The sequence below is a fragment of the Elephantulus edwardii genome, unplaced genomic scaffold (assembly GCF_000299155.1).
Source record: "Elephantulus edwardii isolate Elephantulus edwardi_28Jun2011 unplaced genomic scaffold, EleEdw1.0 scaffold00279, whole genome shotgun sequence".
Classification (NCBI taxonomy): Eukaryota; Metazoa; Chordata; class Mammalia; order Macroscelidea; family Macroscelididae; genus Elephantulus; species Elephantulus edwardii.
The window spans coordinates 2708757-2729623 of record NW_006400029.1 but is presented as its reverse complement, the minus strand read 5'-3'; the positions used below and the strand labels follow the sequence as shown (position 1 = coordinate 2729623).

Genomic DNA, 20867 nt, shown 5'->3' with positions numbered 1-20867 from the left:
CTACTCACTGAAAAACTGGCAGCTTAAATCTACCAGCTGCTCACAGGACAGGCAGGCTCCTCCCTTACAGACATACAGCTTTGGAAACCTGACTGAGGGCTGCTATGAGTTGGAATTGAATTAATGACAACTAGGACCTGCAGGCATGTAAGACATCTTCATACACATCTCCGTCCATTTTTATAATAGTACAGAGAAGGTAGACAGTCGCTTTCCCTTTCTGAGGTGTTTGGCTGCAGGATTTCTTCTCTAGCCCCATGCTGAAACCGAGCTGGTGGTGTTTTGGTAAATGATTAGCTATCAGCTCACTGAGGGAATTGGGGTGGGGGGGAGCTACTTTTGTAGTGTTGTAGATTTCAATTAAACGTATATTCCCACTGTGGCCATCTTTAAACTACTAACACCAAGTCACTGAGCACACAATTATGAAGAGGCTCCTGAGTGTCTGACTTACCACACTGCTGACCCCAGCCTTGCTGGTATGAGGACAATTAAACCTCTAGTTGGCTGCATGTTCACGGGATCATTTCTCGGTGCCAGTCCACACATTAAGGAATCAGGATAGTATATTAATGGTCCTGGTAAAAGGACCTTTTACCCTCAACATTTAGGTTCTGGCAGACTCACCGTGGGCTGGCTCTCATCACCTGAAGCAATGGAAGAGCAGCATGTTTTAAAGCTTCTTCCATTCCTGGTCTCTGCCTCCTACAGATAGCTGTACCCTAGCTCTGCCAGCCACTGATGAACCCATCAGTTAATATTTCAGTTGTTCTCTAGAACTTGGCCTTCCGTGATGTTTAGACTTGGTCTGTGTCTCATCCTTAGATGAGAAATCTACAATAAAGGGTTGGTGGGTGGTACTTGGCACTTCATACCTGCATTTATGCATTACTAAGTTGACACTTCAGACATTACAATATTACTGGTATTGGTGATGTCAAATAAGTGCAATTGGATACTAAAAGTCGAGACTAAAGATTCCTATTCCCTACCCATGCGCACTTAGAAATTCAGATAAGGGTTAACTTTAAAGCAGAAGGGCGCAATATATGTGTCCGAGCTCTTAGTCTGCTGGCTCCACCCAGTGGTGGCTGATCAACACAGCGACTTCATTGTCATTGATAAGACAGATTTCTTGCACCCTTTAATGTTCAATCTTACTTACCTGAGATCAATACCTTACATTAGCAGTGCCTAGGGAATGATGATCCCCAGCCTATGGCAATTAGTAAAAATGGAAAAGCAGTATTGATTACTGCTGTGGTGATTCTGGACCCTAATCTTTTAACCCTCGGCAAGCCAGACATTGAGTGCCTTGACAGCACGATGTCTTCATTAGATAAAACGATTCCTTTCCTCCAGAGACCCAATATGATCATCTAAGTAAAATGGCCATTTCATTTTCTCTCAGGTCAATCTCACTATCTTTTATTTGACAGCCACTTAGGCCTCTAGGGGAATTCTTGTGTGATCTGAATAGTAAGAGCAAGAAAATCATTGCTACAATAATCATGCCTTCTATTTCTCTTCCAAGGAATATAAAGCCCTTTATATATTCTCCATACATTCACACAACACTGCTTCAAGGTAGGGCAAAGGCAGAAGTGATCATCACCATTTTATAAGGAAAGACATTACTATCGGGTCACAAAACAAGTTGTTTTAAGAACTAAAATGCATTTCCTGCTCTGTTCACCAATTTATGCTTTCTTTAAACATGAATGCAAATTGTAATACGTTGACAGTTGCATATTTACAGAGAAACAAGGATAAGAGAGAATTTTACAACAGTGACAACTACTTCAGCTGCCCAAACCAACTCGCTCAGAAAGGAAACTTAAGGCAGCAGTGCCACTTTCCCTAGAGAAATGAAAGCTTATTGGCCTTTCTTTTGTATCCAGCATCAATCCAGTAATAGTTGCAAAAGTAAGCTGTAAGTATAGAGGCTGAGTAAGTAGTTAAGTCGAACAACAAATGGGAGCCAGAATCCACTTAGGAAGTACAATGATAACCAGCAGGTGGCAGAAGTAAATTACCAAGTAGTCACAAAACAAAAACATTCAGAGAATTTTTTCCACTTTCCTGAGGGATGGGGTGGAGTTTGTACAGGAAGAGCTATAGGAAGCCAAGATCTTTGATAGTCCCAGCAAATGCTTTCTGTTCGCTTAGACAGGAGAAAAATAGTCTGGGAGATGATCATGAACACAGGGTAGGTTAGGAAAAATGAAGGCGCCTGACATGTAAAACAAATTTTAGCTGATCAAATCCATCCCCTTTGCCCCCCAACAACCCCACTTTCATCTATCAAAGTACAGGCAAAACCACACCCAATCAGAGAGGGAGAGACATCTGGATTTGGGTTTCTATAGGCCCTATGTTGAATAATCCTTAGTTTCCCTCTTACTCATTCACACTCTACCTCGTGGCTTTCAAAGGTAAGCTCCAGCTCCCTCTCTGACACCCGCTCACCCCCAACAGTTTCCTATGAGGAAGCAATCTGTTGTTGAGGCTGCTGTAGCCCTGGCTCTCTGCCCAGCTCCTCTCATGCACTGACAGGAGGTTCCTGCCCATTGTGCAGATGTCTTATTTTCCTGCCTTTCCAAAAGGACTGGAGAGGTAGGAAGTCTGTCCTGGAAGCCTCAGTGCAGGACTCATGAGAAAGGGGCCAGAAGGAGACTGCAGGGACCATGCCGGGTGCTCTGCGCGGACACAGCCCCAGGGCCCGCGGGTTTCCCTCTTTTCCAATTGGTATCCTCTCCTTTTTCACACAGCCCATAGAAAAATGAAGCAGCAGCAATTTTTATTGAGAGACCTAAACTGAAAATAGGTTTAGAACATAATTTAAAAAAATAAAACAGCAAAAGTAGCAAAAAATATATGACCTTTTAAAAAACATTTTCCTTTTTTTTTTTCTTTTTTCATGGTTTTTAATATATAGCAATTGATGCCTCCCAGCCACCAGAAGCATCTTACCCAATGGGTAAATCTCTGGTATCAACCCTTTTAAAAAGACATGTAAATATATACTCAGATTTATACACTTTGTGTTTTCTTCATAGCTATGTACAAAGCCCCCAGTACGGGGCTGGGCCCCAGGGCCACAACACTGCTCCTAGCCTTTGCCTCACCATCCTCTGGTACCAGGTATTTGGTCAGCAAAGCAAATTAGTACTGGAATTAACAAGCCACTGGCACCATCTATCTGGAGCAGAGGTCACCTTCAGTGGAGGCCCAAAGCACTGACCTCCCTACTGCTGTAGCCCTGAGGACAAGGCACCTGCCACCAGAATGTAAGAGACTCACAGGCTAAGGTAAAACAGACAAAACCAACACAAGAAAGCTCAGTAAGCTCTCTCTAGCAAGCCTGCTCATCTGCCACTCCCCATCCCTCCAGGCAGTGCTAGGTGGCAGGGAGGGATCTTGGTCCAACGTGTGGGAGGGAATGAAGTGGCCATCAGCTCCTCTCTCACACAGGCAGCTTGAGAGGAAGAGAGGTGAGCTCAGTGGGGTGAAGGCAGGCCACATAGGAAGGCCTCACGTTAGGCAGCTGGCTCATGCCAGCAGGGAAAGGAAAAAAGGAAAGGCAGTGAGTCCAGCAGGAGTGGTGGGTGAGGGTTACAGTTGATGAAGTCTGGGGAGGAGATCAGGAAGGGTGGTAGTCAGCGTCGTTTGAGTCCGCCATTGGCAAGCTGGGCTGGGTGTCGGGGCAGACAGGGCTCCTCAGGTAACGGCTCGTGAGAGAAGACAGAATCTTCCCCTGAGGAGCAAGTGGAGCTTCGAGTGTCAGGAAAACTGGGGGAGTATTGGTCCAGGGGCATTGACAGGTCCAGATACTCCTGTGACAGGAAAGAAAAGACTAGTGGATTTGGCATTCTTTTTGCAACAATGCCGACTCAGAATTGTACCTAAGGAAAATGGAATGCTAAATGGTTAAAAAAGCAAAGGTGATAGAAATGAGGAGGACCATGAAGCTGAGGCTCAGACAGCCTTTACCTGGTTGGAAGTCAAGGCCACAATGCGATCCAGGTCCTCCACCAGCTGCTTGAAGGTAGGTCTTTGAGAAGGTACTGCATGCCAACAGTCCCGCATCATCATGTACCTGTGGGGGGATCGTGAAGCAGGGGGAGGAAAAGAGACAGAGTTAAAGATTGTTGGTGGAAGATTGATGGGAGATGTGACTCTGAGAATGGTTTTATCTTAAAAATTGTGGCTCTTCTCCACCAAACACAATGTTCTTTATCCAAGTGTCTAACCCAAGACCTCAGATACCATCTCATGCTTACAGCTCATTGGTGCAGTTACTGGGCTTGTCCATACGATGACCTTCCTTCAGCAGCTTGAAAAGCTCCTCCACAGGCACGCCAGGATATGGGGAGCCCCCCAGAGTGAAGATTTCCCACAGAAGCACCCCAAAGGACCACCTGTGGATAAGCGCAGAACCAGTGAGTCTGAGAGAACAAACTAGGCCAGTCTATAGTCACTTCCATCTCCCTCTTCCACCAGCAGGTCAGGTGGTCCTCTTGAACCTCGCCTCCTCCAACACAAGTCCAGAATGACCTTTCAGTAACTGGGAAGAAAGTGAATTGGTACAGAAAAGGGACCTCCACCTGCCTCCTGTGAGAGAGAATGCAGGACGCCTAACTTGGACATCTTCTACCCAAAATATCCCAGCTGTTTATTTCAAACTCACACATCACTCTGATGGGTGTAGATCCGGTCAAACAATGCCTCCGGAGCCATCCACTTCACAGGCAGTCGGCCCTGCAAGTGGACAGCAAGGTCAGAGACAAGCAGGGGCACTAGCAGATTGGACTGGAAGACGTGCCCATTTTCAGCTTGTCCTCCCACATCATTTCTCCAGCAGATAGCCTGTACTGGTTACAAAAGAGAAATCTTGGTGGGAGAAAACCTAGTGGGCATATCAGCACTTACATTAGTTGTCTTTTTATAGTAGTCAATGTGGTGAATGTCCCTGGCTAGGCCAAAGTCAGCAATCTTCATCACATTGTCCTCTGTCACCAGGACATTCCTGGCAGCCAAGTCTCGGTGTATGCACTGTGGAGCAGGGAGGGGAGAGCCACGAGAGAAGGGGGGTGGTATGTGAGTGAGGAGCTGTAAGGCTTCAGGGCCCAACAACTATAAAACATGCATCAGCATCCAGTGACTAGAGTCCAGGACTCATTTTTTAGCCAGTACGTAGACCAACATATTTCATGGGCCTTCTCTCTTCACACTTGACTCTAGTTCCTGAACATTCTATTTCCCTCCAACAAAAGTCCACTTCCCTTCAACCACTTCAAACTCCTCCTTCCCAGATCCTGTCACTTTAGCAAATCCTCTTCATTTGTCTCTTCTTGATCCTTCCAATTCTTGTATTGTTTTCTTTAAGGCCAACTTGTTTAATGTAATACTATGCTTATGTTTCTCTTCCCTGCTGGCAATGTACTTCTTTTCATTGCTGTTGAGAATATGTACAGTAGACCATAAACCAACAATTCCTAAACTCACAGCCACCTAATTTTTCAAGTTAGTGTTGTCAATTTTATTTCAAACAGATCTTAAAAGAGTACAATGCTCAAGGCAGATATTCTTTACAAATTAAGCTAAATTATTGCCTGGTTTTAAGAAACCTTCGGGGGATATTTTTAGTTTACGGTCTAAAGATTATTTTCGGGCAATAGTTTGAGGTTTATCAGGATTCCATGATAATCTAAAGTTTTATTTTCTGTTTCTCCTCTTGTTCAGGACTTTTCTATTGCACCTATGATCAAAATGTTTGTGGCAACTGGGCACCACCCAGGTTTTCGGATCTAATGACAAAGTAGGCAGGTTACGGAGGCAACTCTTAGCCATTGCCTCATACCTCACAGTCCTAAAATTGTATAGCGCAGGTCAGTTTGCACAAGTGGGAACATGAGCTGAGTCTTGGCTCCCAAGGTGCAGGATAACCAGTCCAAGTTGTAGCTCAAAGCCCTCACTTATTAAGCACCAGAAACTGTACTTTATACCCTCATAGATGACTTTATGCTATCTCCGTGCCAGTGCTACAGTACAGGTAGTACTGTTTTATATCTAAGGCTCCACAGAATATGTTATGGCACAGATTTAAACTTCATTGGGTTTGATCCCAAGGCCACTAAGTTCTACTGATATTTCTCCCAAAATTCATAAAGTAGCATATGTAATCAGTGCTCAGAAATATACAACTTGATCATAGGATTCAAAACCATTAGCTGGAGATAGTACTAGCTGAGCTCTGCTCCCACCCCGATTTCATCCACAAGATCTGAGCATTTAGGTTCCACACCTTTTTGGAGGCAAGATACTCCATGCCGCGGGCCACTTGGTAGGCACAGGACACCAGGTCCTTGGAGGAGAGCTGTTCCTCTGGGTTGTGACTGGGGTTGTAACAGTATTCCAGCCCTGGAGGTCTCCTGGCCTGCAGGTATTCCCGCAGGTTACCCTTGGAGGCATATTCCACAATGACATACAAAGGACCTGGGGAGCACAGGGAGAAAGAAAAAGATCATCAGGGCAGGTAGGCAGCCAGCACATTTAACTTCTCTTCAAGGAACATACAATTTATGCACACTATGAATTTGCTCCCTAATCCTACAATTTCCTTATTAGAGGACCAGGATTCATTCCATTACCCAAGTCAGTCAACACCACGTGTCTCAACATCATTTAGAATGTTCCCAAGCAAAATTCAGGGACCTAACAGATCTGATCATATACTCCTGCTCATATCCATACTCTCTGTGTGAACCTAAATGCCGATATTCTCAGTTGACCACAGTCATCGGCCTAGACTCTACGACATGCATTCCAACTCCTGCTAACCCAGCCTTTCTTCTCAACCCTTGTCCTTGACAGTCGCTAAAGGATGACTTGTTCCTGATAGCTCCAGGTGGGAGCACCCTGACACCTGTTCTGAATCTTCCCCCTGAGAGGCCTTACTATTTGAACATGAATCCCATGTTTCTTCTCAGGACCTTGCTCGAGATAGGGTGGAAAAGCTAGCCTGGCTTGGCCCATACCATCCTGTGTGCAAGCCCCCAGCAGGTTGATGATGTTCTTGTGCTTCCCAATCATCTTCATCATCTCCATCTCTGAAATCAGGTCTGACAGGTCTTTCTCAGTTGCATCCGCTTAACAAACAAACCAGAGAAGGTGATGCCATTTATTTTAGAAGGAAAACAGCAGAAAACCCAAGGAGAGGGAGAGGGTGTTTGGCCAAAGTTTCTTTTCTCTGGGACTTGCTTTTCTCCTCCCAATCAGCTCCCTTACCTCTTATGGGAGCTCACTCAAAAAGTCATTGCCACTGAGTCAGAACCAAGCCATAGCTGACACTCTAGAGGGTTTTCAGAGACTGTAAATTGCAGAGATTGCCCATCTTTCTCCTAAGGAGCAGCTGGTAGATCCGATCTGCCTGCCTTTGGGTCAGCAATGCAGCTTCTTACCCATTAGACCAACAGAGCTTCCTTATGAGAGCAGTTGTTGCAAAATGTGGCAATGACTATGACAGAATACGGTGAGAAAAATCAGCTACTTATAAGATCTATAATATTTGATCATGACCCAAGCTGACATCAAGGGAAAAAAAGTACAGCCACAGCAAGCTCAGAGTGCAGAATACCCCTCCATCCCCAAGTATCCCTAAACAGCCAGGGTAGCAGGTGTGAGCAATCAGGGGACACCAGAGAAGGTCTCTTGGCCCAAGGCCCACCATTTACTTACAAAGAAAAGGGACTGCTTTTAAAGGACAGAAACATCACTTACACTTCAACATCTTTACAGCCACTTTGGTCACACGGTTGGGTTTGTCCTTGTCCAGCCCAATGGCCTCAGCCAACACCACCTGTCCAAAGCAGCCCTCTCCCAGGGGTTTGCCAAGAACCAGTCTTTGGGAAAAGAAGAATGGCATAAATTGGGGCTGGCACAATTCCTTCCTTTAGAGGACATTCTATGTCTACTTCTTCATATTTCACCCAACTTATAAGCAGAAAGTGGAAATTACGATTATGAAAGTGGAAATTATGATTTCTGGAGTGTACTTTCACTTCCTAGAGAGTCTCAGCATACACCATTTCCACTGTCAAAGTAACTATGAAAGGATCTTCTTAAGTTGGCATTAGAACATTACCTGTCTCGAGGCAGCTCCCAGCGAGGGTCTTCAGGAAGCTCATATTCAGAGACTCCAGCCAGCATGGGAGTTCCACTGGAGGAGAGTCGAGAAGGTCGAACCAGCAAAACTCCGGAGTTCATAGACGCACTAGAGTCAGCTGATACCTATAGAAAAGAGTGGGGTCACCTTTCTAGCAAGAAGAGGGGAGAAAGTGACATCGGATTCTCATTCCTAGTCAGGGCTTTCCACCAATGGCAGAGGTGTGTTTCTGTGTATTTGCTGTAAACTCCTCAACAAAAGAACTGTAGGTAGAAAAACTCAAGGTCAGAAGACCTAAGTTCTAGGACTGAATTAATTTTGCCACCCACTAATCTTTCTGGGTTTCAGTTTACTCACCTTTAAAATAAATATGCTACATGATCTTTGAATACCTCTTCCAGCTTGGCATTTACCCCTTATCATTCTAGTACTTGAGTTTTCTCACAACTCTTTGTGAAAACTCTGCCTAATTATGGATTTCTAATTTCCAAAGCACCTCTCACAATCAGGAGTGAATGTTTACTTCTTTTGAAGGCTTCTGTATCATGTCCTTTTGTGAGGAGATGGTGAATATACTGAGGAAGAGAATGTCTGGGGAACTTACTCAGTTTGAATCAGGTTTTCCCCTGGTCCACATGCCAGGCGGACAGGGGCCTTGCCTTTGGGGGTATGGTGAGATTAGAGAGCTCAGGGGCTTAAACAACTTTAAATTTGACTCTAGATCACTTAGTTCAGGATGGTCTACTGGCTCTGGCTCAGACACCAGAAGGCAAAACCACAGAGTAGCAGGTAAGGGATAGTGGAGAAGATAGAGAGCAAGAGGGCCATAGACAAGCCCCCGTTGGAGGCTCAGGAGACAAGGTAGTGCAGAACATGCAAACCCCCCATCTACTTTCTGTTACCTGTCTGCGCAGAGGGATGCTCTTGGCCAGCTTGTGCACGGCCATTTGGCTGTGGAAGTCACTTTTCTTGGTGCCGCTCTTCATCTTGTAGATGATGACAGACCCCACCATGCAGGAGATGAGGAAGGCCCCTGTACAATAGATGATGATCTCCAGGTACAAAGGCGAGGTTATCACCGCTGGTCTCTCTTCCAGGGCTGAGTCAGTGTGAACAGAGTGTTAGCAGGTTCCGTGCAACCACACTACTAAGGCCCTAGTTCCTTCCCCTAGGAATTTTTAGGACTGAATCAAAGCATGTCCAAGAAAGGATAGGGATTCTGGCACTGGTAGGATGGGACTTCCTGTGAGCCTGACTTGAACCCAGCAGGAAGGATGGATTAGATTCAAGCCCTATCCTCATTAGGCCCGAGCTCTCCGTGCTCAGCTAGACCAGTCCGGTACCATGGACTCTTGCAATGGAGAAATGATGCTTCATGTCTGACAGCCTCTCAATCTCCTCAGGGAAAAGCTGCCCCTTCTCTAACAGCATCAGTGCTGTGTACAAGCACCTATCACCTGGGGATGGGGGTATATAGGTCTTCTGTCCTTGACTATCTACAAGTCCCACAAGGGCAGGGATGGTACCTTGTTCTGTCTGCAGCACCAACATAGACCCCAAAGAATGAGAGTAAATGATGGCTAACAGTCTATCCTGATTTTCCCATCTACCCATCATCTACCAGGTCAGATAGGTAAATATTCACACCTATGTAAGTCATAGACAAAACCCATGTAATTTCCAAATATATTTGTACTGCTCTATACGGGGTGGGGGAATGGCTTTCTTGTATTTATTGATTGATTGATTGTACTTCTTAAGAATTCTACTCACAAGTCCGAACTTCTAAAATCTAAAAATTTAATGCGAGTGGAGACAAGGCTTTAACTCCTAAACACATATGAAGGAAATGCGTGTGTTTAGGGGGGAAAAGGGGCACACAGCGAATTGTCTTATTCTCCCATCTTCCACTTAGAACCATCCCCTTTCCCTCCAGAAGCCAACTCAGTTCCATTTTTCTCTTCAGTGTGAGATGGCTGAGAGGGTTCACATCTCAGCACACAGGGCCTGGGCTTCTTCCCGGAACATTCCTTGCCCCACAGTGTGAATGCCCCTCTGTCCTCCACAGGTCTCCTCCCCCTCCTCCTTTCAAACGCACTAGCCAGCCACCCCTGGGAAACCTTCCCAGAGAGGCACAAGATACAACCCCAGATTGAGCCTAGAAGAAAACTTCCCACAGCCTGACAAGGAGACAGCAGAGCTGATAACAGGGAGAAGTGTTTCTGGTTTGTTTTTTATCTCTCTCCTCTTAATGCTAAGAAATGAAGAGAGTACACGAGAAACACAAACAGAACAAGGACAATGACAATGACAAAAACAGAACTCTTCTCTGCCTCAATGAGAGGCATTATCAGACCCTGTCAGGCAAGCAAGGCAGAAGGAGAGAGAAGGGGAGAGAGGGCAGTGTCAGCAGGAACAAGAAGAGAACAGCATCCAGGCCAGGCCCACAGGCAGGACACTCAGAGAGGCAGCACCAACCAGCTCTGACCCCGCAGTCACCATCCCACCACCTGAGCAGGCCACAGGCTCCTTCCTTCCTGGCCCAACATGTGTACCTTCTATCTCAACAGGAGAGGCCCAGTCGCCAAAGAGGAGAAACAGGAGCATCATCAAACCTTCTGCTACGGCCGCGAGATAGGCTTTATTCAGAACAGCTGACGTTCACCTGTTGTGGTTAAGAACCTCTCCTCCTAAATTAGAGGCTCGCACCATGGAAGGGTAGGTTAGGGCAAGCCCCGTGTATCTAATGTCTGTATTTAGAAAAGAAGTGTAGCCATCTCTAAGTTTCTAGAGGCTGCCAAAAAGGCTCAGACAATTCACTCAGTATCAAACGGCTGAGGAAAGGCTGCTGGACCTAAGGATGGAAGGAGCTTGCCTGGAGAAGCGCCGGCTGCAGGTTAAATCCAGATCCCACGCATGCATTGTATGGACCAAGGGGAGAGCCAGAATGCAGGCAGGAGGTGGGAGGCCTCCATGTTCCCATACAACTAGGAAAGCTGCTCAGTGGGCTGAGCGAATTCAAGGTTAGACAAAATGCTGGAGCATGACTAGGCCTGTGGCAGGCAGAGAACTGTCTGCTGGTCCATGAAATCCATTCCTCTATGCCTCATGGCTCTGTGTCTCCCCTAGTCCTGCAATGCATGCTCCCCCCGTGCCCATGGCGAGGGCAGGACATCGAGAGGAGAAGTACAGTGTATACCTTCCAGAACGGTCAACCATGCAGAGTGATGGGAGAGTCCGATAGAGTTACCCGCCAAGCACGTATACTCCCCCGCGTCCTCAAAGGAGACATTCCTTAAGTGAAGCACTTCCATCTCTTTGTCGGTGGTATTAACTCCGGCAGTCTAGAAGAGACAACGGAAGCAAAATGGACAAGCACAGGACATGAGACCTCTAAGAGACACAGAGAAAGGGAGAGAGAGAAGGGGGGGAGTCAGAGGAGGAAATGTTTCCCAGCGTCTCCTTTGCAAAAATGAACAAACAAAAACCACCAGGCAGCGAGACCTGTTAGAGGAAGAGAGTGAGACACTGAAGGAGGAACTCCGGCAGACCTGAGAAGATGATGGCTGGTTATGACCCTTCACCAGACGCTGCAGCCCCTGGCCCATCCGAGCATGCGGGCAGTGGGCAGCATGGAGAAATGGAGCCCGGCAGGTGGGGGGCTGTTTGGTTTCAGGTAAAGAGAGTTCCAGAAGGCACACATGAGGGATGGAGGGGGCTACACTGTCTCTGTCACACATACAAAACTGGCCTTTCTCTTTCTACCATTCAAACCTGCATCTAAAGTATCATTCATTCTGTAACTGAGTAATCCACAAGCATACATGCACTTGCGTGCACACACACAGAGTTGGGAACGTACACAAGGCACAGAGGGAGCCAGGAGAAGCCAACACAGAACCAAACCAAACAAGCCTCCTAGACCAGGCATTTTTCCATGGCTCTGGGCACTAAGTAAGATACAGTAGGATAACAGGGAGAGTTCGGCGCTGGCTTCCCCACCTGCCCCAGCAGCTGGCCCAAATCAAATACCCAGCACAGGGCCCCCTCCATCTCCCCATTACCTTTTGCCACTGGTCTGGTGACAGTGAGCCACGCAGACTGGTTAGCTTCACCAATATAATTGGAAACCTTACACACATACTCCCCGCTCTGGGCCTCTGTCACATTGAACAGGGTCAGCACCTCCGCATCCGAGCTATTAATCCCCGAATGCTAGAACAAACCAACGACACACCAGTCAATTGGGCAGACACTCAGATATGGCCATACTTTGCTCGCATGTAACTTTAAGACAGGCCCAGGGAGCCTTAAATGTGAATTTAAGGCAAGGGAGACATTAAATGAGACTTGGAATCCTTACCTTTTTAATAAAAGGATAAATAAAACAAGTTTACTTCAAAAGTGTAAAACATCTGACTAAACAAAAAAAATTCTTATTTTTTAAAACGCACTATGTATTGTATTCTGTTCTTTTTTGTGCACTGTATCCACTACTCCAGGATAAGGGCAGAGAATATGAATGAAGAGAGTGGCCGTGACCCAAGGCCACAGCGCCATTTGCTACAGAACAATTTCAGCACCAGCAGAGAGGAGGAGGGATGGCCAGTAAATCTTGGGACTGCCACACCAAGGGAGGATGAGGTTTAATTCTGGGATAAGGAGGTAAACAATTTTCCCAGCTCCTGGTTACTTCCTGCTGCAAGATCCACTGGAGATTTAGGCAATTACCTTCCCTGGATTAATGAAGCATTCAGGGACACTCAAGAGTCTGGGAGTGAGAGGAAAAAGGAAGAGAATGCCATTACTCCTGACACTGTGAAGAATTTATATGTGGCCTTTGCTTTTTCAACTCTACTCAACTATGTCTTCATCATGCATCCCCCCTGCCTGGAAGAGTATAATTTGAGAAGCAGGGCAGAGATGAGGAAAAGGTTGTTGGAAGGGTCTTGATCCTGGGTAACAAAAAGGCTGAAGCCCACATGTTTTCCTGGAATAACTGGCCTAAAAAGTCCACTGCCTGCTCCCCTGCCCCTCTGTTCCCATCTCATTTCCCCCCTGTGATCTATCACCAATTCTGGGGATTGTGGCTTGGCTCCTATTAAGATGGCGTGTGCCTGAAGGGTGAACATCGAGCCTGAGCACAGGATGTGAGCCCTCCTTCCCGGCATTCTGGTTTATGGAGACCAAGATTACCTTTAAGATCTGGACATAAGGCAGGTTATCCGGACCAATTTTACTCCCATTCACCTCGATGTGCTTTAGCCACTGGATATGGGGCTGTGGGTCACTGTACACCTTACACATAAACTCCACATTGCTGCCCAGGGCCACCGTCTTGTTGGCAGGCAACCCTGCCTGCAGGATGGGTCGGTGAGGGGACCGCTCTGTGGAGGAAGGGTGAGGAGAGAATCATCAGACCTTGATGTGGCCTGACCTTGGCTAGGGAACAGAGACCACTAAAGGGCTCATCTGATTAAGACTCTGGGAGAAGTCTTCTACCTTCACCAGAATGGGTGGTACATTTCCCAACACCCCTGTTAAGTCTTGGCTCCCATGAACCTGAGCTGAGAGAAGGTAAAGATCTTCCCAGAGCTAACTTCTCCTTAATAACCTCCTCCCCAAGGCAGCACATACAGGAATAAGAGGTCTCTCTTTCCTCAATGGAGGACCCTCTAATTCAGTCATGCTGCCAGGCAAAAGCCACTTACTTAACTAACAACACAGGGTCACTTAAACTTTTGCTATTCAAAGTATAGTTGAGGAGCACAGTATCACCCAAGGAACTTGTGAGAAATGTAAAAATCTCAGGCTACACCTCAGACCTGCTGAACCCTTTTTAAAACCATATACAAACTGAAGACAGAGTGCTCATTGTAAACTTCTTTACTTTCAAAATTTCTAGATAATGAGATTCAGAACCGCGGGAAGGAATAGCTACAGTACCATCACTGAGCATGGCGTTCTTCCTAGTCTTTCATGTGATGCCTGGGGTCAGCAGTGGCTTGGAACTCTGCATTAGCAAGTGTTTGCGCCAAGTTTCAGTCTGTTCCTTTGTACAGTTGGGATCACAACTACTGAGAATCACATACTACTGAAATTTATAAAGAAATTACTGCTGCACTAAATTTAACAATCTAGTTACCTTTCAGGAGAAACTAGCAAGCGTACTTTCAATTTTACAGTATACAACTAGTTCTGGAAGGTATTACCTACCGTCTAGTCCTCCTAACTCGATCACACAAGGTTAAAATAAAACTCAATGGCTATCAAGTTTATTTAGATTTACGGAGATTTCCTATGTGTTAGAGTAGACTAGTGCTCCATAAAGTTTTCAGTGGCTGATTTTTCAGACGTAGCTAGTTGAGCACTTCTTCCAGGATACTTTTGATGGATTCAAACCCCCAACTTTTCCTTTATCAGCTAAGCATGTAAACCACTTGTACCACCCAGGGATATAAAAGTGAGGCTCAAAAAGGGAAAAGTGGCTGGCTTAAGATAACAAAGTTAATGGGTGCCATTATGTTTTCTTAAAGTAAACCTGGAAACCACGGCAGTTTGTTGCTTAAACTTTTAATTCTTGCTATCTTCGCAGTCTTACCCACAACATCAAGCTGGTAGGTGTGGTTAATGCTGCCATATTCATTCTCCACAATGCAGGTGTAGTTGCCTTTATCAGAAGGCACTACAGAATCCATTATGATGCTCCAGGTGGCATAACGGACCTGAGGGGGAAATGCCAAAGGCTCCAGTGAGGGTCTGGATGAAGATGGAAATAGAACTCACTTGTGTTGTCAGCGAACTGAGGCATTTACCCCTCCAAATTAGAGTACAGCAGCATATGGCCCCTAGCTTCACAAAAGTGTGGGGGTGGGGGGGATGGACACTAGTCACAGCAAGTTCTATCCTCAACCCATTTACAGGCAGAAAGAACACACCAGGCAAACTGACAGACAGGTGGGAGGAACTCTCCAAGTCTTCACCACAGCATTCAAGTCCACCATGATCTGGGCATAATGTGCCTTTTACAAACGCTTCCAAGTATACCGGGAAATTTCTCAACTCTATTTCTGTATGCTGCCAAGATGTTGGTCCTGTCCCTGCCCTTGAAAGCTCACTCCAAAATCACCTTCTCCAGTTAAATCTGAATTGTTCTCATTGTCCCCTCTTCACCTCTAAAATCCCTTCTATATCCCTACATAAGAATTTATTGCGGCCTGCTTTTCATGATAGTTGTACACGTATCCCTCCTATTTGATGAAAAATTCTTTGTGGCCAGTAGTGATGTCCACAGCACAGTGCCCAAAGACAGCAAGTGCATGGTGCAGCAATGAAAAGAGCTAGGTATGATGAGAAACAAACAGACTTAAAGGCTAGAAATTTTTAAAAACAGGATTGAATGATGATATTCTTCTTACAAATATAAATGTCCAAAAAACATGAACAGATAATTTATACTCAGGAAATGAAAATGTCTTGTTAACACATGAAAATTTTAACTTCATTAATAAGCAAAACAATGCACAAGAGAACAATGAGATACTTTCATCTATCAATTTGCTAGCATAGGTATGTGAATGATAATTTTTACCCTCTGCTCTGATAGAATGAATTAATTATCCTTCCAGAAGTTTAATTGGGTATTAAGTATGCATGCATCAAAGGCTAAAGAAATAGAGTCCTTATACCCTTAAATCTAGTAATCTTTCTTCACCTCTCACAATCTGTTTTAAGAAAAACATATCTCAAAATGCTGACAAGAATAAAAGTACAAAGATAGTCACATTATTTATAAAAGTAAAAATCCAGAAAATAGTATCATAAAATTGTAAATTATGTAAATTATGGGGCATCTTTATAATGGATATTGTGCAGTCATGAAACATTATCTTTCAAATACATGGCAAAAACCTCATGCTATAATGTTAACAAAATACAAGAACATACCAACGTGATTTATTATGTAAAAACCACAAGTACAAGAAAAAAGATTTAAAAAGGTTTTCTATTTAATTTTAAAAACAATCTATTACTTAAAACTTCCATAATGCACCACTTTTATACTCAGAGAACATTATTTTAAATAAACTTATACAAAAAGGATAATCTAAACTCAGCTTCTCTTGCTCCTTTTCTTCTAAGTTTTATATATATACACACATACCTTGTAGCCTCCAATTCTGTGGTCAGGTTTGAATTCTTTGCCATTTTTCAACCAGCGCAGCGTAGGGCTAGGGGTTCCACTGGAAGGGCATTTGAATTTCACTGTCTTGGCGGCCGGCACTGCATGTAATTTCTTTTCCATCTTTTCTGGGGAAGTCCAATATGGAGCCACGGCTGTCCAGGGGAAGGCCAAGAGAGACAGGCAAAGGAGGCTGGTCAGGCTCTGAGCCAGCGCCCACGCCAGGACCCGGAAGCGCTCTGCCCACCTGCTCTACTTCTGTGCCCAGTGCATTATGACCACTATCACTCTTTGCTCTGTTGTCAAAACCAATGATTAAGCTTTCCCTTCCCTCTCAATCCCAACTCCCAGGCCCCAAGGGCAGTAAGGTAGGAAACAGTGTCTCACGCATACGGTTTGGTTTGGTGTTATCTGTCTCTTTCTCCTCTGAAGAGGAGTCATCATCGTCATCGTCGTCCTCTGAGGAAGGGAGAGCATCTACAGAAAGAAGATGGGTGTCAATGTCTCTCCAAGGGAAAATGAACTCTCTAAATTTGTATCCCTACCAACAACCACCCCATATAGGCCAGTTCAATTATAAACAAACATAGAGCATGCTCTTCTTTCTTATTTTCTCTTGGTGACTGTCTCCAGGTGGGCTAGAAATACTACATATGCTTCTATTTGCCCTTGTCTCTCTTCCCTAATTCATTTAGTGCCCCCCTCTGCCCCTTTCACTGCTCAGTTTCACCTAGGTCATCTTGTTAATTTAGTTTTCCTCTTCGGAGCCTCTCTCTCAATTTATGGTAATGCCTGGGTGCTTGACAGTCTCGGAACCAGTGGCCAGGCACAATATGTGTTTTTCTGTCAACTCTCAACAAGTGGGGGACTGAAGCAAAATTTTTCTAGTATGTGCTTGTCAAAGTGTAGGAGCTGCCCTTCTTTCCCAAAGCAGATAGGAAGCCTACACTGTCTGTAGCTGCCAGCACCTCTTCCTAACAAGTGCTCAGTCCTTTCAATAGATGCAAAGAAAGGGAAACATAAAAAATAGGCTTGACATAATTTTAAAATTTAAGTATACTCTGCAGACCGAAAAAAAAAAAAATGAGCAGAAATAAAACTGACAATGGGTAATTAAAAAAAAAAAAAAGGCTTGATATATCCTGTGGTCACTACCAGGATGTTCATGTCAGATCTTATTTCAGTCCTTGCTAGTGTTTTGGGGGTTCAGGAGGGAAATAAAGAAGGTCCCTCAGTTAGGGACAAGTTGTAAATAATCCCCGAAGAGGGAAGTGCCAAGGTCAAATGTCTGATATGCACAAACGGACAGGTCTACTTTATATAATTCTACATTTTTGACAGTTTACCTCTTTCAACTTGAAGCGGCAGGTTGCTGAAGTCATAATGCTTTGAAGCTTCCATGGCTGCCCTCATACAGCTTTGGAAGCTAGCAGGCAGGGGTTTTTCATAAGCTTGTGGCCATGGCACTGTGTCTGGATCCCCATCACAGTTAGAGACCTCACCGCATGTCTGAGGCTCTAATCCCTAAGCTCAGTACCAATCCAAATGGCAGGAGAATGACAGGATGAGAACGGGCTGAGTCCTACTTAGCAACCTGGTGATCTGGGCAGATGTGGAAGAGACATCACCAGGGTCTTAATGCCCTCAAGATCCTTGGCAATCACCTCTGAAACAGCTTTTGACCATCCCAGATCTCTGCACTGGGGCTTGCAGCACTGGGTCATGCCTCTGGGAGCTAAGCCACGCGGCGGGCAGGGAGCAATGTTAGTGGGCAGCAGTTTCTGAAGCAGAACGGGGGCAGGTCATGGAAGGGGAGGAGGTACACCTCACCCTGAAACTAGCAGAGAGGGGTTGAGGGGTAAGAAGGAGAGGGTAAGGACAGAGCTTTGCTACCAACCTGAAACATTGACGGAGAAGTAGGTGGTGTCGCTGCCCGAGGGGCTGCTGGTCACGCAAGCGTAGAGGCCAGAGTCAGCGGGCACGGAATCCCGCACCTCCACCTCCTCCCCCGTGATGCGGGTACGGTTGCTTTCCACCAGCTGAACCCCGTCTCGCAGCCAGTTGATGCTCTGGACATCGTCCCGCAGCCGACAGCGAAGCTGCAGCAGGTCACCGGGGTGGGCCAGGAAGGACTCCACTTCCACAGGGGCTCCCCAGGGCTGAGCTGCAGCCATCCATAGGGGCCAGGAAGGGGAACCAAAAGAAGGGAGAGGGAGGTAGGGAGAGGGAAAGGAGAGAGAAAAGGGAATTACACTAGCCACACTGAGCTGTGATGCTGGCCCAGCACTGTTTACTAGAGCTGGAGGTGGGGACTGTAATAAGGGCCAGTTGAGAAATGGCTGGCTGCTTGGGATCGCCTGAGTCTTCTTCTCCACCCAACCCCTCCACAGGTCAAAGGAAGAAAGAGGCAAAAGTTAGGAAGCAGCTGCAGCAGCATTAAGCGATTCATATTTCACTTTCCTCCATTCTGTGTGGGCAAGGCCTGTCCTCCTAAGAACCTCTCTAGGTCTAGCGTTGCTTCCTTTCCACACTGAGTGCTTTGCTAAGAATGATCACCTCTCACAGACCACCCCATTCCCCTTTGACTAGGCCTGTCTCACAGCTAGCCCTCGTAACAGTTGGAAAACCCTGCCCTCATTTCTAAAATTCAACAAGCTCCCATCTAAGTTGAGACGGCAACCTATGTTCAAGAGATTTAGTGACAGGGGGAGTCTGGTCCCCAGCAAATCAGATGCATACGTGGGAGAGACAACACAAGGAGAGGTCAGCTCAGGGGAACCTCCAGCTAACAGGTGTCAGGCCAGAGGATTCAGGGCCTTTGACTATATTAGGAACATAGGCCTGCAGCTGCCACAAAACCCACACTTGGTCTGGCAGCATAAGCTGTTGCACACAAAGCTCTATTCTACTCACCCAACCACCCAGGCTCACCCTCTCACCACCCCTCATCAGTCAGTCCTTCCTAGGCCTCTTTCTCCACCACCCTGTCAGACCTCACATGGACCCTTCCTTCACCTTGACCTCTCTTCCCTCAGCACCCCCACAGCAGGGCTGGGCTGGCCCCAGGTGGTTCACAAAATCTGTCCATGAGCCTCTCTCCACTAGGAGTGGTGGCTCTTTTCACACATCCACCCTCCTCATGACTAGCAACTCCTCACCCAGGCTAACAAGGCACACCTATGAATCCACCACCCTGAGCTATTATTACATGTTTCTTGAACACGGTTTCTTTTTACTAACAAGGGCCACATGCTGTTTCTTTATCCTTTTGGGGTGTTCACATGTGTTCCTGGCATCTTCTTTCTACCTCTCAGACAAAGAACAAACATGGTGTCACACAGACTGCCTTGCCTCTACTGCCTTGACAAGGCTTTATTTCTCAACACCATCTCACTAGAAGCAGCACATAGGGAGCTCCTTAACAGCTCCCAAAAGCACGGGCTCTGAGACACATGCTCCCACCCACCCCCCCTGGCTCTGAGTCACAGCTGCTCTGACCGCCTGCAAGGCCCAGGTGTGTTTTTGCATGATGACCTCCACTCGTGCGCCAGACTTCAGATTATCTGCTAACTCCTCTTGGAAACCTTTTCTATCTCCCCGTCGAGGTTAGGTGGCTTCCCACTGCACTTATCATAATAAAAGATAGTCCCTCTCACTGTATTCAATTCAGATGGTTGGGATATGTCCTTACTGACCTTCATATCCCCAGCACCTAACCCAAAGTGTGGCACATAAGAGTTGCTTAATACATGCTTATTAATAAATATCATATGTAAAAAACATACTATCTCATCACTGTATTTCCTTCTAAGCTCTTCTTTTCCTTTGCCAACGTCAGTGTCTTTCTGAAGTGCTAAATAGTTTTCTCTTAGTAACAGGACAAAAAGGTGTCCTGAGCCTCAATTACATTAGAGACTAACAGTAGTTTTTGTTTTGTTTTCATCATAGGAGCCAGGGGGATTGGGCATGGCTGAGTAGCCTCGGCCCACTTTGACCTAAGGGTTCTATTGTAAATACTGAATCATCCAAAGGGGTTTGGAAGCCACTCCACTGCTGTTGTCAGGTGCCCCTGTTGACTTTGACTCAGAGACCCTTATGTACCACAGAACACTGCCAATCTAACATGTTTATTTTCTGTGAATCAGTGAAGGGGAACACCACAAAGGTGAGCAGACCACACAATTGATTAAAAAAAGATTTTGTGGGTCTTAAAAAAGCTATTCTTTCCATTTTTAATCATTTGCGGTCTTGTCAAAAGAAGGGAGAAGAAAAGTGGTTCAGATTCAACCTTTAAGGAAAACAGACACTCCTATTGATCAAATCTAATTTTCCTCAAATGACCTCATTAATTAAATATTTTGCAGCTCGTGAGTGGCACCAGCCGTTGGTCAAGCAGTAAATTCAAGTTCTCAGTCTCTGGCATTGCTGAACCAATTTCCTCAAGTTCAGGAAACAAAAAGTATCTCCCAAAGACAGAACAGTGACAAGGAGAACACACAGCCTTTAGAGAAGACAGCA

The 20867-nt window shown here is 45.8% G+C and overlaps 1 protein-coding gene across 9 annotated transcripts in view; it reads right to left on the bottom strand.

The window, feature by feature from the left end:
* Positions 1 to 2923: 2923 nt before the first annotated feature.
* The window catches only part of FGFR1 (fibroblast growth factor receptor 1), a 67978-nt gene continuing 50034 nt past the window's right edge, over positions 2924 to 20867 (bottom strand). The window contains exons 2-17 of one of the 9 annotated variants that reach the window (XM_006900279.1): positions 18247 to 18513; positions 16737 to 16826; positions 16332 to 16504; positions 14769 to 14892; positions 13364 to 13554; positions 11367 to 11511; positions 9070 to 9266; positions 8147 to 8292; positions 7783 to 7904; positions 7041 to 7151; positions 6308 to 6498; positions 4933 to 5055; positions 4691 to 4761; positions 4284 to 4421; positions 3994 to 4099; positions 2924 to 3836 (exon numbers count right to left, since the gene is read on the bottom strand). In XM_006900279.1, coding sequence (XP_006900341.1) covers positions 3660 to 3836; positions 3994 to 4099; positions 4284 to 4421; positions 4691 to 4761; positions 4933 to 5055; positions 6308 to 6498; positions 7041 to 7151; positions 7783 to 7904; positions 8147 to 8292; positions 9070 to 9266; positions 11367 to 11511; positions 13364 to 13554; positions 14769 to 14892; positions 16332 to 16504; positions 16737 to 16826; positions 18247 to 18513 — 2372 coding nt within the window. In that variant the 3' untranslated portion in view covers positions 2924 to 3659. Of the gene's footprint in view, positions 3837 to 3993; positions 4100 to 4283; positions 4422 to 4690; positions 4762 to 4932; positions 5056 to 6307; positions 6499 to 7040; positions 7152 to 7782; positions 7905 to 8146; positions 8293 to 9048; positions 9267 to 11366; positions 11512 to 12231; positions 12383 to 13363; positions 13555 to 14768; positions 14893 to 16331; positions 16505 to 16736; positions 16854 to 18246; positions 18548 to 20867 lie in introns of all 9 variants that reach the window. The other 8 variants (XM_006900285.1, XM_006900280.1, XM_006900281.1 and 5 more) reach the window with 8 other exon arrangements.